A 22,098-nucleotide genomic window follows, 5' to 3' on the forward strand; every position below is an offset into this window, starting at 1 on the left:
CAACAGCCTTCAGATGGATGACATTTTGAGAAGCGTTTCTCTTATTCATTTTTCTCAATGACTCTTCCCTTGGACTGTGTGTAAAACCATCAAGGGAAAAGACCCTGAAGATCAGAAAGTTTAAAATAGCCATCTCTCTAAAGGGACACTGACTGATAACGTCACTCCAACAACTGCCCAAAGATAGGCTGTAACCTTGCTGAGGCTTTTTACAAAAATTCCATATCAATTATTGCCAATTACATGACATCAAAAATCATGAGAACCCAAAAATCATGAGATTGAATTAAAAACTAATAATAATGGATTTGGGAGCCAAACTGTGTTTTTTAGTCAGTCTTTTGATTCCAACTCCCCTCTGCTATTCTGCCAGGGTGTGAGAGAGAGAATATCAGATTGAAAAGTTAACCCTTAACTAACACTAAAATTTACTACACCCCCTCTCCCTGGCTTCTAGGATGGTAACTCTACTTACTCGCTCCATACCCCTAAGATGGGGAACAGCCATCCATTTCCCATCATAGCCTTGCCTCTACCCTCTGAGTTTCCCCCTTTTCCATCATATTCCCCACCTCAATCTTCCTCTGTGATCTGCCCTTGCATTCTCCTGCCTCCTGTCCAATCACCTGCATGTTCATAAGTCAGGCACAAAAAAAATCAAATGAACAATGAACATCCAAGAAAGGATATTTTCTTGCTACAAACCACAAAGAACTCTCCTTATGTATCAAGTTTTCCAAATATTTTATAATAAAGATTTATGTGAGCTGCAAAGATCTTTACATGCAAGAATGTCTTTAAAACAATCACCTTGCTAACTGCAGGAAATCTCTAACGCAAGCAGAGTTTCCTATAACTCACTCAGCGCAGTACTTTTATTTGTAATCTTAATTTAAAAAAAATAATTCTCTCACATTCAAAGCATTTCAAAAATAATTTAAACCATTCTACATTGTTGTACAATTTAGATAATTGTGTTAATATATAAGTTATGTAGTTATAACAAATTAAGAGTTTTTAAAAACATCATAATTAACTGTCTAAATAACTGTTGGGTGAAGTTTAACACACTCTGGCCAAAATACCCAGGTTTATTAATTCAACATTTTTATGAACCAAAAGCATACCTTGCAGTTACAATTACTATAAAAGCAATGAATGACAGATAGGCAGAAAAAGACAACAGCCAGTTATATTTTCTTAGAGAGCAGGCAGGTCATGATGGATTTCTCCTACGATCCTCCAACTACCCCCTTACATTCTAGCATCTGTCTTCAAACCAATTTCAAATTACATACCCATAACTATCCTCCAACAAACATTAAGAATTATGTCTTATATAACTCATACACTATGAATTCACAAGCTTAGATGTACAAATTTTTTGCTATCTGTGCTATCTCATTATCTCCACATTATCATCTCTTTTCCAAATGGTTTACTTCCATTGTTCACACATTGATCATGCATGCTGACCAGGCCATCTACCCCTTACTCAATGCTGGGACTTTCCTGTTTTTCTGTAATCGCCATTTGTCAGTATATTTTGTATATCCATTGAATATGCATTTGTCAGTACATTTCTGTGGTCAGAACATTACCCTTGTCCTATACAGCAGCTATAATCATTGTGCAAGCTTACATAAGGGCAAGTCAACAAGACAACACCCATGCCGAGCCAAGACTAGATCAAAGTCAACCAGCCTAGCATAAGTATTATCTTGGTCTGTCCAAACTTATTCCCTATACATTCCCCATACTTGTGATGTTTCCAACATTGCTAAAAATCAGTGTGGATAAAAATAGATTTTTTTAATTTTTAAAAATCAGATTATTGTATTTAAATATCAGATTTTTACAATTATTTAAATTATAAGTTTTTCCTTTTAAAAATAAACTGTATAAAATGAAATCTGAATTTAGGGCAAAGTATGTTAAGGCCTACATTTATTGCAATCTCTTAAAACATTTAAATAAAAAAATAAATATGCTGAATCCATGAGGCTCTATCAAAAATTTTGAGTTAAAGGCTTCCTTTCTATGTAAAGAAATAATCATGGAAAAACATCTAACTTTTGAGGTTAAGCTTTATAAACATGGCACAAAAGGTCATGTATTGTATTAAGGCCTTGATGCAGTGGGGGACTGAGAGGCTGTGCTAGGGGGTGCAAGAGACTGGCAAAGTCATCACAGTTTCTTGGACCCAACCACTGATTCCAGGAGACACTATCAAGTATCTCATCAAGTTCATCCATTGAGACCATGTGTGTGGTCTCATACTCCTATTTTATAGCTTCTCCCTACCTGAGCTCTGATTGGCTCAGTTCTCAAATTATGAATATTTATACTCCAACCAACATGGAAACTTATGCTTCAGTGCATGGAAAAACATTGATCTGCCCAGTAACTACCAGTCCTTGCTTCTCAATAGTTCTGGGCCCTTTGAGTAAATGGCCTTGCTCTGTCCCCTTCCATGTGTACACGGACAGAGAGACAAAAAGAAATCCATTAAATTCTTCACATTTATGTAAATAAAATACTGGAATGCAAAAGGCACGTGGGTTACACAAGCAGAAGTCTTGCGTGGTTGTTGTTCATTTTTGTTTTTCTGGGGGTAAGGGTGTGTGTGTGTGAGAGAGTTATGTAATAAGGTGGAAAACAGAGCGTACAACCAGAAAGGAGCAACATTGGTGTCAAAAGCAGGACACTGTAGGGAAAGAGTAGTAACATTCTTCCGAGTGAAGCTTCTAGTGTTGATTTCAAAACCTGTGTAGTGGAGAAAAGAACTGCCATGGTCGTAGGTCATAAAAAAGACCCTCTTTGGGAATATTTTCAATAAATTTCTGTACCTTTATGTGAAAAAGGAACACGTTCAGGGGCTGGTTCCAACACAGGACACATCACCTCCTTCATCAGGTGAACTTTTAGGCAGAAGTCCTCTGCTTCTTTGTACTGGTGGGTACAAGGTACAAACTGGACATTTGTCCCTCGTGTGTCTTTCCCCCTAGGCAGATTAAACAGCTTTTGTACCTGTCCATGACAGGGAAAATCACCATGCAGGTGGCACACTACTTGAAACCTGTTGATTTTTTCATAATAAATTCCCAGATCACTACACTAAATACTTACAACGAACTAAACTATCTATAACTATATACACCAAGCTTTTCAGAAAATGCTGGCTAACCAATGTAAATAGCTATGTGGAGCTCCGACTCTCACCATTGGTAGTGAAAAGGAACCAAGAAGGAGATATACCCCTTTTATAGCCCTAGCACAACTCACAAAAAGTTGTGGCCATGGTGCGGGTGGTTGAGTCAACTGAGTCCAGGGCGGCCTGAAGAGAAGTCCTGGCCACCACCTGTCCCTCCTCCAGAACGGGAGGTAGGCTCCTGACATCGTGATGTCATGGGAGATACACCAATTCCATAGCCTCATTGCTTCTGTACAAGGGGAGGGTGCCCTGGCTCACTCTTGTTGATTTATGTAGTACATGCAGACTATGTTGTCTGTTAGAACTCTCATGTGTGATCCTTTAATCAATGCCAGGAAGTGGGTGCAGGCATTCCTAACGGCTCTGAGCTTAAGGAGATTGATGTGAAGGAACATCTCTGTGGGTGACCACTTGCCTTGTGTGGTGAGGTTGTTTAGATGTGCACACCACTCTGCGTGATGAATCAGTGATGAGAAGCAACAATGGGTGAAGTTGCGAGAAGGGAATCCCTCTGCAAACATTGGCCGGGTCTTTCCACCAATCTAAGGAGTTTTTGATCCTGGAGGGTAGTGACAGGGGTTTCTCTAACCTGTCCCTGTTTGGTCTGTAAACTGAGCTGTACCACATCTGAAGGCATCGCACATGAAGCCAGGCATGTGGTATTACTGCCGTGCTCACTGTCATATGCCCCAAGAGTTGGAGGCAATGTCTGGCTGATATTTGTGGGCTCTATAAGTGTAACCAGGAAGAGAAATCTTTGTTGAGGTAGAAGAGTTCTGGCCTTTAGTGAGTCGAGGTCTGCACCTATGAATTCCTGGTGCTGTACTGGAACAAGGGTTGAATTCTGGGCATTGATCTGTAGGCCCAATTCTGTAAAAGGGCATACTTTAGCCTTGGTGACTTGCTGAGCCTCCAGGAGAGATGGGGCTCTCAGGAGACAATCGTCCAGATAAGGGTAAATCAGGATTCCTTGGGAGCGTAATTGCATGGCTACTATTGAGAGAACCTTGGACAATACTTTCAGGGCCAACGATAGTCTGAAGGGGAGCACTGTGTATTGGTAGTGCTCTTGTCCTAGAGTGAATCTAAGAAATCACAACCGATTGAGATATGAAAGTAGTCGTCCTTAAGGTCAAGGGCCAAAAACCAGCCTCTCTGTTCCAATGATGGAATGATTGTTGCTAGAGTGACCATCTTGAATTTTTGACCTTCGACAAACTTGTTGAGAGCTCTGAAGTCTAACATGGGTCTCCAGCCTCCCTTCCTCTTGGGTATTAAGAAATACCGAGAGTAGAACCCTTTGCTTTGTAGATGTTGAGGTACCGGTTCTATGGCTCCTAACTGGAAGAGATGATCTCTTTCTTGAGAAGGGTCCGGGGTAGGGAGGTAAAATGGATGAAGTACCCAATGTGAACGATATCTAGGACCCATTGGTCTAACGTTATGCACTCCCAGGCACTGCGGAAGGCTGCCAATCAGTGGCCAAATGGGTGTATAGCATTTTCGGCCGTAGTGGTTGGGGGAAAAGTGGTCTATCGACACCTCAACCAGCCTTTCAAAACTGGTGTTTGGAAGTAGATGGCTGGGATGAGGAAAACTGCTGACCAGATGGTTTATGCCTAGAAAATTTACTTTTCTTTCTCTGCAGCTCATAGTGGCGTTGAGTCAGATATTGGGATGTGTGTGATCTATGCTGGGATTGGGGACTGAATCCCCTTTTTTGTCCTGGTAAGAAATGCGCAGAGAACGGAGAGTGGCCCAAGAGTGCTTGAGTGTGAAGGGAGGCATCGATATTTTCTTAGAAGAGCTTTGTGCCCTCAAAAAGGAAAGTCTTTAACAGTCGACTATACCTCCTTCGGGAAGCCCGATAGATGGAGCCACGATGTTCATCACATCACCACTACCATGGAGATGGAACTAGCTGTGTCAGCTGCATTGAAGGCAGACTGCAGTGTTGTCTTGCCTCTAACTGGTCCTCCTGGATAATGGCCGTAAATTGGTCACAGTGTGACTCCAGCAGCCATTCAATAAAATCATACAGTTTTGAATAATTTATATAATCATATTTTGCCGTGAGAGCTTGGTAGTTGGCTATACAGAATTGAAGCGTGGCTGAGAAGCACGCTTTTCTTCTGAAAAGGTCCAGATGCTTCCAGTCCCTATCATAAAGAGTGGATCTCATCTGGTGCTGATGGCCGCAGGAGTTAACAGTGTCCACCACGATGGAGTTGGGTGGAGGGTGGGAGAAGAGGAATTCAGATTCCTTAGCTGAGACATAGTATTTTTGTCCACCTGCTTGCAGGTAGGCACTACCAATGCTGGGGTTTGCCAGATAGTTCTTCCCGGATCCAAGATGGGCTTATAAATAGGAAGGATGATCTTTAAGGAAGAGGATGAATGGAGAATGCCAAGGAGACAATGGTGGGTGTCTTCGGCTACTTCCAGTTGTATCTGGAGAGTGTCTGTAACTCTCTTTATTACATCAGCCAGAAATGGTGGGGAAGGCATGATGGTTTCTTCCAGCGAGGAAGAGGATAAGGTCCCCAGGGTCACTTCTTCCTCAGCACTGCCCTCATGTTCCTCAATGATGTCTTCTGGAGGCTCTGAAGCTCCAGATGCTGCAGCCAAAGGGGTGCGTTAAGTGCCTTAAGAGTTCTCGGGTGAGGCTTGAAGCTCGAGAGGCATGCTGGCGATATGCCACCCAAGGGTCCCAATATGGCCACTGGGTTGTGGTGGCATAGAGCCCGGCAGTGGTGCTCATGCCAGGATGGTGGTGAGGCCATCTGAGGGCATACTCTAAGGGCCTGTTGATATTGGGCACCATATGGAGCCTGGGAGGAGTAGCGTGATGCCGCCACCTCTGGCTCACTATCTGAACCCTTGCTAGAGAGGGGGGAATGTGGCATGGCAGTGGGGATGATTTCCGTGCTAGGCGGAGGCTTGGTGTGGAGGTCCCAATACCAAGATGCAGAGAGAATGGTACATCCAATATGCGGAGGTTTATAGAGTGGTGGAATTCCGCTGGTACTGACTGGCTTGATGCCAATGGTGGTGCCGGGGATCTTGCCTGTTCTGGTTGCTCTGGTGCTGTATGAGGCACTGATGACAGTACCGAAACAGACTCACATAATGGGAGACCCTTTTTAGTGGAGTGCTTACTCCTGTCCCTCGGTGCCAATGACTTGGTGCGCATGTCAACAAGTACCTACTGCTGTCAGTTTCTGTAAGCCATGGGTACCTGATTGGGAAGGTCTCTGTGCCAACAGTGCTGAAGATACTGAGCGCAATGGTGATCACTTTTGGCCATCTTGGGGCTCACTTTGGGGGCTTCTGCCTTCTTCTTCAATGATTTGTGAAAAGGGTCAGCAGCTTGCTTCTTCAACTCATAGCCTTTAAATGTAGAGGACTGTGGAGAAAACTCACTGTCTGCCAAGTGACTCATACTGCAGGTCCTGAGAGGGTCTGAGAGCCGCCTCCATGCAAATAATTTTTTGTTGGAGCTCTCTGATCTTACATGAACTTGGCCTGAGCTGCTGACAGAGACCACACTTCTCCTGGATGTGGCCTTCCGCAAAGCAGCGAATGCACTTGGAGTGCTTGTCTTCAACCGGGATTGCCTCCCTTGCAAGAAAGGCACTTCTTGAAGCCTGGTGAACTGGATGTACCCAGTAGGATAAAGAGTCGCCAACGACAAAGAAGCAGCAAGGGAGGTGGAGTTCTTTTTCTTTTAAGAGAAAAAACAGGGTAAAGAAAAAACTACAACTATACTAATTTAGAGACTAACTAACTATAGAAATGCAAATAGAAAGTAAAGATCCTAACGGACTGCAAATAGCTCCATCTCTCGCCAGGGGCAGTTGAGAAGGAACTGAGAGGGGTTAGCCCAGGCGCTGACTAGCCTTGTGGTGCAGCACAAGGAGAGACAATGAACACTTACTGAAGTTCTTCAATCAGCAGCACAGGGATGCAAGCACACCTACAGTGGACCACCCATAGAGACACTAATTGACAACTTTACGGTTGTCTTCCTCATTTCCTGCACTGGGGGGGAATACTTCCCTGGACAGAATTAGAGCTTAAGGCCCATATACACCTCTCAGTCTAATTTACTCCAAGTAAAGGAGCCAGAGCAGGGATGAGGATCTCATGCTAAATATTTTTTCTTTGCTTTTTCTCTTGTTTGTTTGTTTAAAATTTCTATATCATTGTAAAGCATTACCATGAATATAATATATATCTGAAGGGAAGACTTGGGAAGTCTTTGCTATTGGTCAACAGGTGTGCCATGCTTTTAAATACTGAAGAAAAAATTAATTTTCCTGTCCTTCCTCCTGCAACTGTCATATTTTGTTTAGAGGAAATTGTGGCAATCTCCTTCATAAGCAAAGATTTGGGAAAGAAGTTGGACTTTTAATTTTAAATAGCAGAATAGAAGACAGCAAAGAAGATGAAATGTGTTCCACCAGTCATGTTTCAGCATCTTCTTGTTCTGGGCTCACCGAATTATTTTTTTTATGTGGGATCATTCATGTTGGCTAAGTAATGGAAAAGTTTCATAGTTTCTCTCATTTTTTGATGTTTTTCTTTTGTGGTTCCATTTCTTTATTAATTAAATCAAATCAGATTTCCACTGAGACTAGAAAAGTTTCAACTTTGATTACTAATTTCCCTTTAAATTTCCTGCAACTACTTTTGTAAGTTTTGTGCCTCTTTGTAAAGTTGTTATATACAAACTTTACTATATTTTGATAAAAAGTCCTCATTATGCGCATTGCACATTTTAACATACCTATGGTAGTAATATCCAATTGCATACCTGTCAACATTTCCTAGCAAAAAAAAAAAAAAAGACGGTTACTCACCTTTGTAACTGTTGTTCTTCGAGATGTGTTGCTCATATCCATTCCAATTAGGTGTGCGCGCGCCGCGTGCACGTTCATCGGAAGACTTTTTACCCTAGCAGCACTCGGTGGGTCGGCTGGGTGCCCCCTGGAGTGGCGCCGCTATAGCACCGAATATATACCCCTGCCGACCCATCCGCTCCTCAGTTCCTTCTTGCCGGCTACTCTGACAGTGGGGAAGGAGGGCGGGTTTGGAATGGATATGAGCAACACATCTTGAAGAACAACAGTTACAAAGGTGAGTAACCGTCTTTTCTTCTTCGAGTGCTTGCTCATATGCATTCCAATTAGGTGATTCCCAAGCCTTACCTAGGCGGTGGGGTCGGAGTGAGACGTCGCGGAGTGTAAGACCGCTGAGCCAAAGGCAGCATCGTCTCTAGATTGTTGAACCAAGGCGTAATGTGCCGCAAAGGTATGGATGGAAGACCAGGTAGCCGCCCTACAGATTTCTTGAATGGGCACATGGGCCAGGAAGGCAGCCGAGGAGGCTTGAGCCCGAGTGGAATGGGCAGTCAGATGTCCAGCGGGAACCTGCGCCAAGTCATAGCATGCCCGGATACAAGACGTCACCCAAGAAGCAATTCGTTGGGAGGAGACGGGCATACCCTTCATGCGGTCAGCGACAGCCACAAAGAGCTGAGGAGACCGTCGGAAGGGCTTAGTTCTCTCAATATAAAACGCGAGAGCCCTGCGGACGTCCAAGGTGTGCAGTTGCTGCTCCCGACGCGACAAGTGTGGTTTCGGGAAGAAAACTGGGAGGAAAACATCCTGATTGACATGGAATGCAGACACCACTTTAGGGAGAAAGGCTGGGTGCGGTCGGAGCTGTACCTTGTCCTTATGGAAGACCGTGTACGGAGGATCTGCAGTGAATGCGTGAAGCTCTGAAACTCGTCTGGCCGATGTAATGGCGACGAGGAAGCCCGTCTTCCAGAAGAGGTACAGCAACGAGCAGGTGGCCAAAGGCTCAAAGGGATGACGCGTAAGCTGAGCTAGCACCAGGTTCAAGTCCCAAGTAGGGGCAGGTCTCCTGACCTGAGGATACAGACGTTCCAAGCCCCTACGAAATCTGGACACCATATGGTGAGAGAAGACCGTAGAGCCTGCGTCTCCGGGATGGAAGGCGGAAATGGCAGCAATATGCACTTTAATGGATGAGACCGACAGGTTCTGTTCCTTAAGGGACCATAAGTAGTCCAGGAGAATGGGAATGGGCACCTGATCCGGGAGGAAATCCCGCTGAGCGCACCAACAAGAGAAGCGCTTCCACTTGGCGAGATATGTTGTTCGCGTAGAAGGCTTGCTACTCCCCAATAGGACCTGCTGTACAGCGTCCGAACAGCGCAACTCCGACTCGTTTAGCCAGAGAGCAGCCATGCTGTCAGATGGAGGGACTGTAGGTCCGGGTGGTGAAGTCTGCCGAAGTCCTGGGATATGAGGTCAGGATAGAGCAGCAAGGGTATCGGATCTGCCACTGAGAGGTCGAGCAACTGCGTGTACCAATGTTGCCTCGGCCACACTGGAGCAATTAGGATCAGCCGAGCCCTGTCTCTGCGGAGCTTGAGGAGGACTCGGTGGACAAGTGGGAACGGAGGGAAGGCATAAAGGAGGTGATCGTTCCACGGAAGCAGGAACACATCCGAGAGGGAGCCCGGGGAGCGACCCTGCAGGGAGCAGAACTGCTGGCCCTTCCGGTTCTGACGGGAGGCGAAAAGGTCTATGAGGGGAAACCCCCACTTTTGGAAGACTGAATACAGGACGTCCGGGCGGATGGACCACTCGTGAGTGAGGAAGGATCTGCTCAATTGGTCCGCCAAGGTGTTCCGGACTCCAGGGAGAAAGGATGCTATTGGGTCTATTGAGTGGGCTATGCAAAAGTCCCAAAGCAGAATCGCCTCCCGACAGAGTGGGGAGGATCGCGTTCCCCCTTGCTTGTTGATATAATACATGACCGTTGTGTTGTCCATGAAGACCGAGACACAACGACCCTGTAGCTGAGCCTGGAACGCCTGACACGCCAGGCGGACTGCCCTCAACTCCCAAATGTTTATGTGCAGCGCCAACTCCTGGGGAGACCAAAGGGCTTGAGTACGAAGTCGCCCCAGATGTGCGCCCCAACCCAGGGACGACGCAGCCGTTGTTAAGGACACCGAGGGTTGCGGCAGATGGAATGGGAGGCCCGAGCACACCAGGGACTGCGACCTCCACCAATTGAGGGAGGTGAGGACACTCGGTGGAATGGTGAGTATCATGTCTATGGCGTCTCTGCCCGGACGGTACGTCGAGGCGAGGCAAGTTTGAAGGGGTCTCATGCACAGCCTGGCGTGCTTTGTCACGAATGTGCATGCTGCCAGGTGGCCGAGGAGGCGGAGGCAAGAGCGCACCGAGGTTTTCGGAAAGTCCTGGAGCGTCTGAATGAGAGAGACAATCGAGTGAAAGCGAGGCAAGGGCAGACTGGCTGTTGCGAGAGTGGAGTCTAGCAATGCCCCAATGAACTCTATTCCAGGGATCCAGGGAAGGGATGATGGTCCCCAGGGATACCATGCGAAACTTGATCTTTTTCAGGTACTTGTTCAGGCCTCGCAGGTCCAGGATAGGTCGGAGACCCCCTTTTGCCTTGGGGATTAGAAAGTAATGGGAATAAAACCCCTTGCCCCTTGAGCCCTCTGGTACCTCCTCTATAGCCCCGATGGTCTGGAGCTGGCGTACCTCCTGCAAGAGGAGTTGCTCGTGAGAGGGGTCCCTGAAGAGGGACGAGGAAGGGGGGTGGGAGGGTGGGGTTGAAAGAAACTGAAGGTGGTATCCCAGTTCCACCATGCGAAGGACCCAACGATCGGAAGTGATGCGGGACCACGCAGGGAGGAAAAAGGAAAGACGGTTGTAAAACAAAAATGGGTCCTCGGAGGTCATCAGTACGCTGCTCTCGGGCGCACCCTCAAAAGTTTGGTTTCAGGCCCGCGGGTGGTTTAGCGGAGCCGGAATTGTTGTTGCCCCCTTGAGGTCCGGACTGTCGTCTGTGCGTATAGCGACTTCGACGCCTCGCAAAGTCCTGCCTCGGTCTTGGTGGGGGGTAAGGACGCTGAGGCTGAGGGCGGAAGGGCCGCCTTTGAGTCTGGGGGGTATGCATCCCGAGGGAACGCATAATCACCCTATTGTCTTTCAGACTTTGAAGCCTGTAATCCGTCTTTTCAGAAAATAGGCCCTTGCCATCGAATGGGAGGTCCTGAAGCGTATACTGGAGCTCAGGTGGCAGGCCCAACGCCTGAAGCCACGAAATACGTCGCATCACTATACCGGATGCGACCATACGAGCAGCCGAGTCTGCAGCATCCAGCGAGGCCTGGAGCGAGGTACGGGCCACCTTTTTGCCTTCCTCCGACAATGCTGAAAACTCTTGTCTGGAGTCCTGAGGCAGGAGCTCAGAGAACTTGCTCACTGACTGCCAGGTGTTATAATTGTACCTGCTTAGCAGGGCCTGCTGGTTCGCTACTCGCAGTTGGAGGCCCCCTGCGGAATAGACCTTGCGGCCCAAGAGGTCCATACATCTGGCCTCCCTAGATTTCGGTGCGGGGGCCTGCTGTCCATGGCGCTCCCTGTCATTAACCGATTGCACGACCAATGAGGAGGGAGGGGGATGCACATACAAGTACTCGTAGCCCTGGGAGGGCACCATGTATTTGCGCTCAACTCCTCTGGCGGTCGGTTGGATAGACGCCGGGGATTGCCAGATGGTGTCTGCTCTGGCCTGGATTGTGCGAATAAAGGGGAGCGCCACACGAGTGGGGGCCTCCGCTGTCAAAATATCAACAACCGGGTCCTTCGCCTCTGGGACTTCCTCGGCAGGCAAGTTGATATTTTGTGCAACACGCCGGAGGAGGTCCTGAAGCGAACGAAGGTCGATCGGAGGTGGACCAGATGCGGACGTGCCAGCCACTGCCTCATCCGGGGAAGAGGAAGAGGAAAGGCCCGGAACAAGTGGCTCCTGGTCCTGGGCAACATCTGGAGTCGGAGAGGCTTGGGCCTCCGGAACAGGCGCCGAAACGTCTTCAGTATCGGTCACTGGAGGCCTGCTAATCGTCGCCTCTGGCATGCGATGCTCGCAGCCACCGGGTGAGGTGGTACTGTGGGCTCGCCTTGGGCCTGATGGTACGCCCAAGGCATCCAGAAGGGCCACTGCTGCGGTGCGTGGTCCGAGGCATGATGTCTCTGGGAACCCCTGCTATTATTGTCTGAGTCCCCATAATAGGCAGAGCCGGCGTGAGACGACGCCGAGGCGTGCCTGGACGGCCATGGCGGAGCCGTGCTTGAATAGGGCAGGTCTGCGTAAGCAGAGCGGCCCTGCGCCGTATGTCGCAGCGGAGAGCGGTGCCAGGAGTCATAGCGGTACCGCGACGGAGATCGGGACCTACTACCAGCGCGGTGCCGGGAGGTCGACCGATGCCTAGAGTACCTGCGTCTCGACCTGCTATGGGAGACATGGTGCCGGGAGCGGTGCCGGGAGCGGGAGCGGTGCCGGGAGTACCGGGACGGAGAGCGGGACCGTGATCGGTGCCGTGAATAGGACCGGTGCCTTGATGGGTAGCGGTACCGGGACAGGGAACGGTGCCGTGACCGCGATTGGTGGACGAATCTCGATCGTCCACGGGAGCGCGACCCGGAGCGTCGGCGCTCGACAGTGCCCTGCGAGGGGTGCCTCATCATGGCTGGCTTGCCTAGAGACCGAGGGGCCCGCACCGGCGGTGCCGGAGGCTGAGGCGGCCCTGGGTCCGTGAGGGCAATCAGGTCTCTCGCCGTTGCGAAAGTCTCCGGCGTAGAGGGCACAATAAGCTCTACCGCGGCGGGTGCCGGGGAGTCAACGGGCACCGGACTCAACGGCCCCTGAGAGGCCGGAATCGACAGTGCAGTCGTGGGCGGTGCCGCGGCAGATGAAGGTGCCGGGCAATCCGCTCTCGGTGCGTGCTCAGACTGCGCCCCAGACGCGGGTGCCGCAGGAGTCTTGCGCTTCTTCCCCCGCGGGGAGAGTGACCGGTGCCGTGGATGAGACAATGGCTGGTGCGGGGTCTTTGCGGTGCCGGAGGTTCCCGGTGCTGAGGCAGAACTTGTTCCCGGTGCCGGCGGCGGAGTCGGTGCAGGAGGAGTGAGCGCCGCTTCCATTAGGAGCTGCCTAAGGCGAATGTCCCGCTCCTTCTTTGTTCGGGGCTTAAAAGCCTTGCAAATGCGGCACTTGTCCGCCAAATGGGATTCCCCGAGGCACCTAAGACAGGAGCTGTGCGGGTCTCCTGTGGGCATCAGCCTACGGCAGGTCGAGCACTGTTTGAACCCCGGTGAGCCGGGCATGGGCCCGGCACCGGGCGAGGGAGAAAAGGGCTAAGCCCCAACCCCTCTCAACTATTTACACTAACTATTACTAAAAAAACAATAAAAGTTAACTATAACACGAAGACTGAACTATATACACTATAACTATAGGAAAAACGAGTGAAAAGCTAGGGAAGTGGAGGACAGCTAAGCTGCGCTCCACAGTTCCAACGACCGACACGGGCGGTAAGAAGGAACTGAGGAGCGGATGGGTCGGCAGGGGTATATATTCAGCGCTATAGCGGCGCCACTCCAGGGGGCGCCCAGCCGACCCACCGAGTGCTGCTAGGGTAAAAAGTCTTCCGACAAACGTGCACGCGGCGCGCGCACACCTAATTGGAATGCATATGAGCAAGCACTCGAAGAACTACAAGTTCTGTTTTACACATTTATATAAATATGCATAAATTTACATAAAATTGCATTCTTCAGATAGAAAGAAAAAAGTAAACGGGGGGAAAATCCAGAAAATTCAACAAAATGCTCTGGGCTGGTTTTCTCCCATAAAATAAACTGTTGATTTGTCATGACTGCTCATACTAATGATTGAAATCTACACTGGTTAATCTCAAATAATTTCTTTCGAAAGATCCAGAAAGAATAAGTGTTTACCTAAGTGTCTGCAAAACTCCAACAGAGAAGAAAGGTCTTTTGAAGAGAATCCCACTTTGAAATTTAATAATTATTTGATATAGTGTTTGAAGTACTTATATACAGTAACTCCTCGCTTAACGTTGTAGTTATGTTCCTGAAACTTTAAGCAAAATAATTTTAAGCGAATCCAATTTCCCCATAAGAATGAATGTAAATCGGGGGGCTAGGTTCCAGGGAAATTTTTTTCACCAAACAAAAGACTATTATATATATATAATATATTATATATATATATATATATATATATATATATATATACACACACACACATATATACATATATACATATACATACACACACACACACACATATATACACACACACACAGTATAAGTTTTAAACAAACAATTTAATACTGTACACAGCAATGATGATTGTGAAGCTTGGTTGAGGTGGTGGAGTCAGAGGGTGGAATATTTCCCAGGAAATGCCTTCGTGCTGAATGATGAACTAGCACTCAGCTGAGCCCTCAAGGGTTAACAAATTGTTGTTAATGTAGCCTCACACTCTATAAGGCAGCACAAATGGAGGGAGGGGAGACAGCATGGGAGACAGAGACAGAGACACATACCCTGTGTGTGAAAGAGAGAGATGTGCATTATCCCTTTAAGTACGCTGACGCCACTCTAAGTACATTGCCCTTTTAAGTAGATCAGCAAGTAGAGACAGCAGTTGAAGCTAGTAAGCTTCCTCTGTCCTGAGCCCTGTCGTGCCCCCGCCCCGCTCTATGGAGATGGGGTAAGCGGGGGGCAGGATCAGGGGGGAGGGAGGACACCCTGACATTAGCACCCTTCTTCCTCCCACCCCCCAGCAAGCAGGAGGCTCCTGGCAGAGGGCAGGAGCAGCACATGGCGGTGCGGGGAGGGACAGCTGAACTGCCGGCAATCGATAGCCTGCTGGGCAGCTGCCGGACAGGGAACTTAAGGGAGTGGGGAGCTGATAAGGGGGGCTGCCAGTCCACCCTGGTTCCAAGCTCCCACCAGCCAGCTGCAATGAGCTGCTCTTTCTGCAAGTGGAGGACAAAGCAGGTGGCTGCCAAACAACGTTATAAGGGAGCATTGCGAACCTTTAAACAAGCATGTTCTCTAATTGATCAGCAACATAACAACGAAACAACGTTAACTGGGACAACTTTAAGTGAAGAGTTATTGTATATGTTGATGGTGCAATGCTTATTGAGGAATGTTTTCAATAACAGCTAAAAGCTGGCAGTGACAGTCTTCCCAATAATTGATAGCTATCAACCTTTAAAGGACACAAACACATTCAGTGGTATAGAAAATTTCTGGATGAATCCAAAATCGGATTCTACAGTTTTACAGTTCTATAACACACACACATAATCTGTGTCATTATGTTAAGTGTGGATCAAGCAATTGATATGTACTGTCCTTGTTAATCCAGGATACAAGCCATCAGATTAGGTTAACTGAGTATAAAGTCTATTTTCCAGGAATGAAGGCAGATAAAGAAAATTTCCAGAAATAAAATAGAAATAAACTGGCAAATCCTAAGCAATGAGGATTTGTACTAGATTTGGGAATATAAAAGTCTAGAAGAAGAACTATGGTGGGTGCTTAGCACCCACTGGCAGCCCCCCATCAATGCCTCCCTCTTCCCCCAGTGGCTCCTGCCTGACAGCAGGCCCCACCAATCAGCACCTCCCCTTCCCTCCCAGCGCCTACCGCAGATCAGCTGTTTTGCAGTGTCTGGAGGCACTGGTGGGGGGGAGGAGCAAGGGCGCAGCGTGCTCGGGGGAGGGGGGAGAACTGGGCCAGGAAGAGATGGGACAGGAGTGAGGCATTAGGGAAGGGATGGAGTGAGGGCGAGGCCAGGGAGGAGCACCCCCTAACAGATTAGAAACTCTGTGCCTATGTCCCTTCCTGCAATACACTGACAATTGTGATCAGCAGATGTACTGATAGATCCTTCCTGACATAACAAATAGGGGCCAGCTGATATGACTCTAGAATTCCTACCATTTGTGGTACAAAATAGATTAGACTAGTCAACTTTCAAGACATGTTGCAAAAGGGCCCATTTGTTTCCCCTGGCCCTTGAAGAGAGGTAGGTATATACCATGGAATTGGAGAATTAGCTTTTAATTACAAACCACTGCTTGTTTGAAGCGTTTTTGTAGCCATGCAGGTCCCAGGCTAGTAGAGAGACAAGGTGGGTCAGATAATATCTTTTATTGGACCAATTTCTGTTAGTGAAAGAGACAAGCTTTCGAGCTACACAGAGCTCTTCTTCAAGTCTGGGAAGGATGTTTGGATTTTTTTACAAGTTTAGTTGCACAGAACAAAGACTCTTAAGACAGGTACCATCATTAATATATGCCATCTCAGGAAAAATGATCTACCTTTGAGCAGAGAAATTCCAGTAAGCAATTGTTTCCTTTAAGTCCATAGTGTTAATGGCCTAATAATCTTATATAGCACTTTCGGTATTCAAGAATCTGGTCTACAAAGATGTGTACTGTAACCATTCAGAAAATGATAAATATGTACATTATTTTGCCTTCTAGCTCAAGAGCCATGTAGTTTTGGACTAGCCACTTTTTGTCACACCAGATAATTAAGATTTATCTCAGCCATCTGACAAGAGTATTTTATTAGCCTTCAAAGCCAGTTCCCAGGAAAAATTTTATGCAGCCTTTGTCAACATGAAATCAGCTTTTGAGTCTACTGACAGAGATCATCTCTGGGAGAAACCTGCGAAGGCTAGCATAGACCCTAGGCTTCTTTATCTTGAAAGCCCTCCATAGACAAACAGTGTCAAGATTAGGATTGGGTGGCGAGATAAACTAATTTACTTATCCATCATAAAAGGCATCCAACAGGGCTGCGTATTGGCCCATTTTCTTCTTAATTTTTACATTAATGAGACTGTGACAGCTTTAGAAGCAGCACATTTCCCTCCCAAAATTCTGAACCGATTTGTGTTGGTCCTTCTTTATGCAGACAACATGGTTCTGTGGTCTCAAACCCCCCTAGGCTTAAAGTATATGTTAAAGGACTTTAGCTCTTTTTGCAAGTAGGAGAACCTGACCATAAACTATTAGAAAACTAAAGTAATTTTCTCTGGCCACAGACCAAGACTGCATACATGGATGATTGATGGCCATTATATTGAACAAGTCAGGTTTTTCCCCTGTTTGGATATCTGTTTTACACATAATGGCCAGTAGGATAAACATATAGAGGTGGTAAAGAAGAAAGCCCAAGGTTCTATGCAAGCAGTGCTATGTTCATTCACGTTTACACAGGCAATCCAGTCCTTCCAGCTCTTAGAGTTTAAAGCTAAAGTGTGTTCCCAAATACTGTATAATACAGAAATTTGGGGCTGGAAGAATCGTAATGAATTACAGGGTGTATAAAACAAATTTGTAAGGAGAATGTTCAGCTTCCTAAGTTACACCCAAGCTGCTTTACTCAGGGCAGAGGTAGGGGAATATACTATTTCAACAAAAGTACAATGCCTTAATATTTATTGGCTCTGTATGCAGCATATGAATTGACAGTGCTTGCCATGATTTTGTGTGAAGGAAAAGCTCAGTAAGGTATATCCTCTGACATTCCCTTGGCTTTTGCAAGTTCACTATTCCCTCCATTCTTTGGGCTTTTTGGAATTTGTCTTTGTTACCACTGTAGACAAAACTGAGAAAACCTTAAGTTCAGAGCAGAATATAATTGTAAACAATTGGATGTGGCAGTTGTTCATACAACAAATGTCTCCTTGACTTTCTAACAAAGAATATCTACAGTTATGAGAAATATTTGAGTATTTTAAACAACAGTATGTTAAGAAAGGTCTTTAGAGGTCTCTGTTTCAAACTATGCAAAGGGCCTATTTGGAAGGAAGGGAGTTATGCTGGTATTGAGAGACCATCATCTTTGTCCATGTACGTTTGGCTAAGCTGCAGACTTAACACACTATTTATAGTCTTGTAACCTACACTGCCACCTGAGAAATAAATGGCTATTTTCATTCTTGGCCTAGATGCCTTTTACTGCATCAGATCAGAAATCAGCATACTTGTTATGCACTGAAAACATTTCAGTTATATAGACTGTTACCTTATTTCCTTGGTTGGCCATAAACATAAGAAAAAACATGTGAGAGAGAGGCCACTTTTAACCAAAATGAAATATTGCACTCCTAATTTTTTTAATCTTATTTTCATACAGTGTTTTAGGAGTGGCGATTTTAAAGGTATAATTGATATGGGGGAAGGGTAAATCTTGTGGTTTTAATTTGTGCTTTTAAACCTACGTTTTTCGGAGTTATCAATTTTAAATTTGTATTTACTGTAGTATGCACAGTGGTCTATGGCTAAAATGGTATACTGATAAACTATGCTAAACTACTGAGTAAATTTTAATGCACTGCAATCCAAATTTGAAAAAAAAAATCTAATTGTTCTTTGGTGTGATGCAACATTCTCAAATTACAAGATTCCTATTCATGGATGTTAGAGACAAAAGACTGTACGGCCCATGGATCTGCAACTCAGATTCATAACTATGGATCTGGGACCTGGATTAATTTTTTTGAAGACAGTTTTGGATTAAGGATCTATAATTCCATCTCAGAGGTTTTAGTGAAACGTGCTCTCATGTTTTATGTTGTCAAAAGTATGCCTCAAAGATATTACAAACAATTTACAGTTGCTTGCTTTTTCTGTACAATAGGGGACAAATCCTTTACATATGTGATTAGCAGCACTGACTTCAACTGGTTTATTCCTATGAGTAAGGCAGCAGGATTGGACCCTATATGTATACATTCAAAGAGAGAGAATGGCTGCTATTGCTGTAATGTACTGGAAATGGCATTTACTTTTAAGAGTAAAAAGAAGGTAAAGAAGGTTAATTGTAAAACACTCTCCTACATAAATCAGTAACGTCAACAAATTATTCTTTTTCACAGTCCTGGTCCCAACCAAATCACTACTACATTTCATTAAGCATATTTTCAAATACTTATGGAAAATGAATAATATTGGTAAGCTCAACTTAATGGGAAGGGGATAAAAACTACAAAATATTATTGGAAATCTAGATATTTGTTCAAAAGTCAACATGATGAAAATTCACCACTAGACACAACAACCATAAAACGCTCAAGTCAGGGTTTGAACATTTTCTGGACAGATGGTTTACTTAAAACACGCTGACCTCCTATCAGACTGGATTACTGCCAGTAAAGCTCTAGTCTTTCCTATGGTAAGTGGGTCAAATGAGGTTTTATCAGAGTATTTTGATGATCTGATACATCGTGGTCCCAAAATGATTTATTAAAATCCGCAACTGTAAATTTGTTTATATATTTCTACTGCAAATAAGATTTATCTTTGGGAAACACAACCCACTTCAACCCATCATACTAACCTTCACATTTTTCCAAGATCTGGACAGTTTCTCCTAGTTCCAAAACTAAGCCTTGTGGTATAGATCCTCGGAAGCTGCATATCACTAGAAAAAATAAAAGATAAAGGTTACATATTGTCTTGTTTTATTCTTAAAACAAAGGAGAATCACATATTAGCTTAATTTATTTATACACAAAGAGCTGTTACATATCTGCTCAAAATAAAATCTTTCCCATTTTGCCAATTACTTCCTCTTGTATGTCCTTCTCCCTCTTACCACAACCTTGAACTCCATCATGTTTAAAAATGATCCATACTTTTAGGGAAAATAATCTAGGCTGAGGAAGACCTCAACCATTTTTAATAACTGATCCCAGATGAAATCATGCTGTATACCAAGATTCACTTCATCTATACAACTTATCAAATGAAAGAAATAGCACTGATTTTATTTGGATCAGGAATATTATTCTTGAGCATTAATGTACATAAAAAGGGAAGTAGATTGCAGAGATTACTTTTCTCCAACATTTCTATTCATCTTCAAGCGCGGTCTGGAGCTAATTTAATATAGGAAAGCTGCTGTTTTTAGATATTTATGATTAAGGCTATCAGAGAATGTGTTTTTTGTTTAGAATTACTGAATAGGTTGTAGAGCTTTAATAATTTAGAGATGACAGCCTTAAGTGTTGTGTCTTTTCTTCCAGGTTTTTTATTGGTTAATTACTGTAGAACTGAATTAAGAAAAATCACTTTATGAAATGTCCTGTCTTAAAAATGAACGTAGGAAAATATAAATAAAATAAATCACCACTCAGAACCTAAATCTAACAAGAAAGGAATTATTTGTTGGAAATGCATAACAAAGTCTTCCTTACCCATGATACTTGTTAAAATGCCATAGTGGCATGGCTACTGGTTTGTTTGGGTTTTTTTGGTTGTTGGTTTTTTTTGGTGGGGGTTGTATTTTTTTTTACATTAATAGGTCATGTCATCAGTAACTAGGATTACATATAATTATGATCATTCTTTTAAAAACCTTTGTATCTATAAGTGTCATTATGGACACATCAGAGATTTATTAAAAAATGGAGAAAACAGAAAACCCACTTTCTCCTGGAGAACTAACTTTAAGATGATTTATATATACACTGACAATACACACATCTTGTATATACATTTTACACACACACACACAGCGGAGGTTTATAATGGAAAACCATGAGTTGAAATAGTGACCTCCAGTGGGGAATAATATACTCAGGCTAAAAGTTCAGACATTTGCCCATAAGTAATTTTTTTTTCAATTTAAGAAGAAATATGTTTTCCTTTAAAATTAAACTCAAGACTATGGGCCTAATTCTCCATTCAGTTTAGCTGCTTCTCACTTCTTTACTTCATACAGGCATTTTCATATAACAAGGAGCCACTGTAGAGAGTCCTGTATATAAAGCCCATCCATGCAGAAGGCACAGCTTTCTCAGGGGCTGGTCTGATACTGTGGAACAAACTCCCACGAGAACTTGGGACCATCAAACGTCACCATTTTCTGCTCCAAGTGCAAATCACATTTCTTCAACCTTTTCTAACATGTAACACGGTATATTTTAAAAAACCAAAACCTAAACCTTAGCAAAACAAAAATTTCACTGCACACACAATTTTCCCCCTGTGGAGAGGATGAGAGGGGAACAAACCACATGACCAGGTTAGTCACATTGCTCAATGCACTAATGGAAACTGCTCAGATTCTACAGTAACAACGGAAGTATAAGAACCTACATACGATAGAATTTGCGTCTCTTCCTGCTTCCTGGAGACCTCTATGCAGTGTGCACAGTCAAGGAAAGGGGGTCATGGCTGGACTTCTCCACCAAACCCCAGCCATTATAACAGCTCTTTGGGTCTAGTGGCAGCCACTGTAGGCTAGAGCAGACTTCACTCTTCTAATTTATGTCAGACAGGACAAGCGTCCAGACAGCTCCAGGACCGGAGGAGTCTCAGGGTGACTTAAAGCCTGGCTGGGGCAATAGTGCAAAAATCCTTTAAATCACATACAAGTATTCTCAATCCATTGAATTCACTTTCAATCACAGAGGAATTATTATATATATAATTATAAATAGGTCCTCTTATTGAGGATAAGTACCAAAATACTAAGCGCCAAAGAAGAATAAAGTTATTGAGACCAGTTACAACATTCAGAAGTTATAGGCTCCGATCAATATGCTACAGCAGTGGTTCTCAAAACTTCTTTAATCGCACCCCCTTCTTCATGTCTGTAGTAGTTTACGCCCCCCACCGGGTAGCCGGACAGCAACTGCCGCTCTCCATCCACCCATCTCTGCAGGCAGAACACAGAGCAGTGGCAGCTGCCCAGGAGCTGAGCTCTAAAGGCAGTGCCGCTGCCAGCAACAGCAGAGAAATAAAGGGGGTATGGTATGGTATTGCCACCTTTTCTTCTCCTCTGCTGCTGGCAGCAGCACTACATTCAGAGTTGAGCGCCCGGCCAGCAGCCCTCGCTCTCTAGCCTCCCAGCTCTGACTGGCATGTCCCTGCAGCTCCTAGGGGAGGGGCAGCCAAAGGAGCTCCGCGC

The 22,098-nt window shown here is 45.2% G+C and overlaps 1 protein-coding gene across 12 annotated transcripts in view; it reads right to left on the minus strand.

Annotated features, from left to right (window-relative positions):
* Positions 1-22,098, minus strand: part of DOCK3 (dedicator of cytokinesis 3) — a 625,234-nt gene that overhangs the window by 537,268 nt on the left and 65,868 nt on the right. For all 12 annotated transcript variants that reach the window (XM_039547580.1, XM_039547582.1, XM_039547590.1 and 9 more), the window contains exon 2: positions 19,522-19,605. In XM_039547580.1, coding sequence (XP_039403514.1) covers positions 19,522-19,605 — 84 coding nt within the window. The remainder of the gene's footprint in view (positions 1-19,521; positions 19,606-22,098) is intronic.

The sequence above is a fragment of the Mauremys reevesii genome, linkage group 7 (genome assembly GCF_016161935.1).
Source record: "Mauremys reevesii isolate NIE-2019 linkage group 7, ASM1616193v1, whole genome shotgun sequence".
NCBI lineage: Eukaryota > Metazoa > Chordata > Testudines > Geoemydidae > Mauremys > Mauremys reevesii.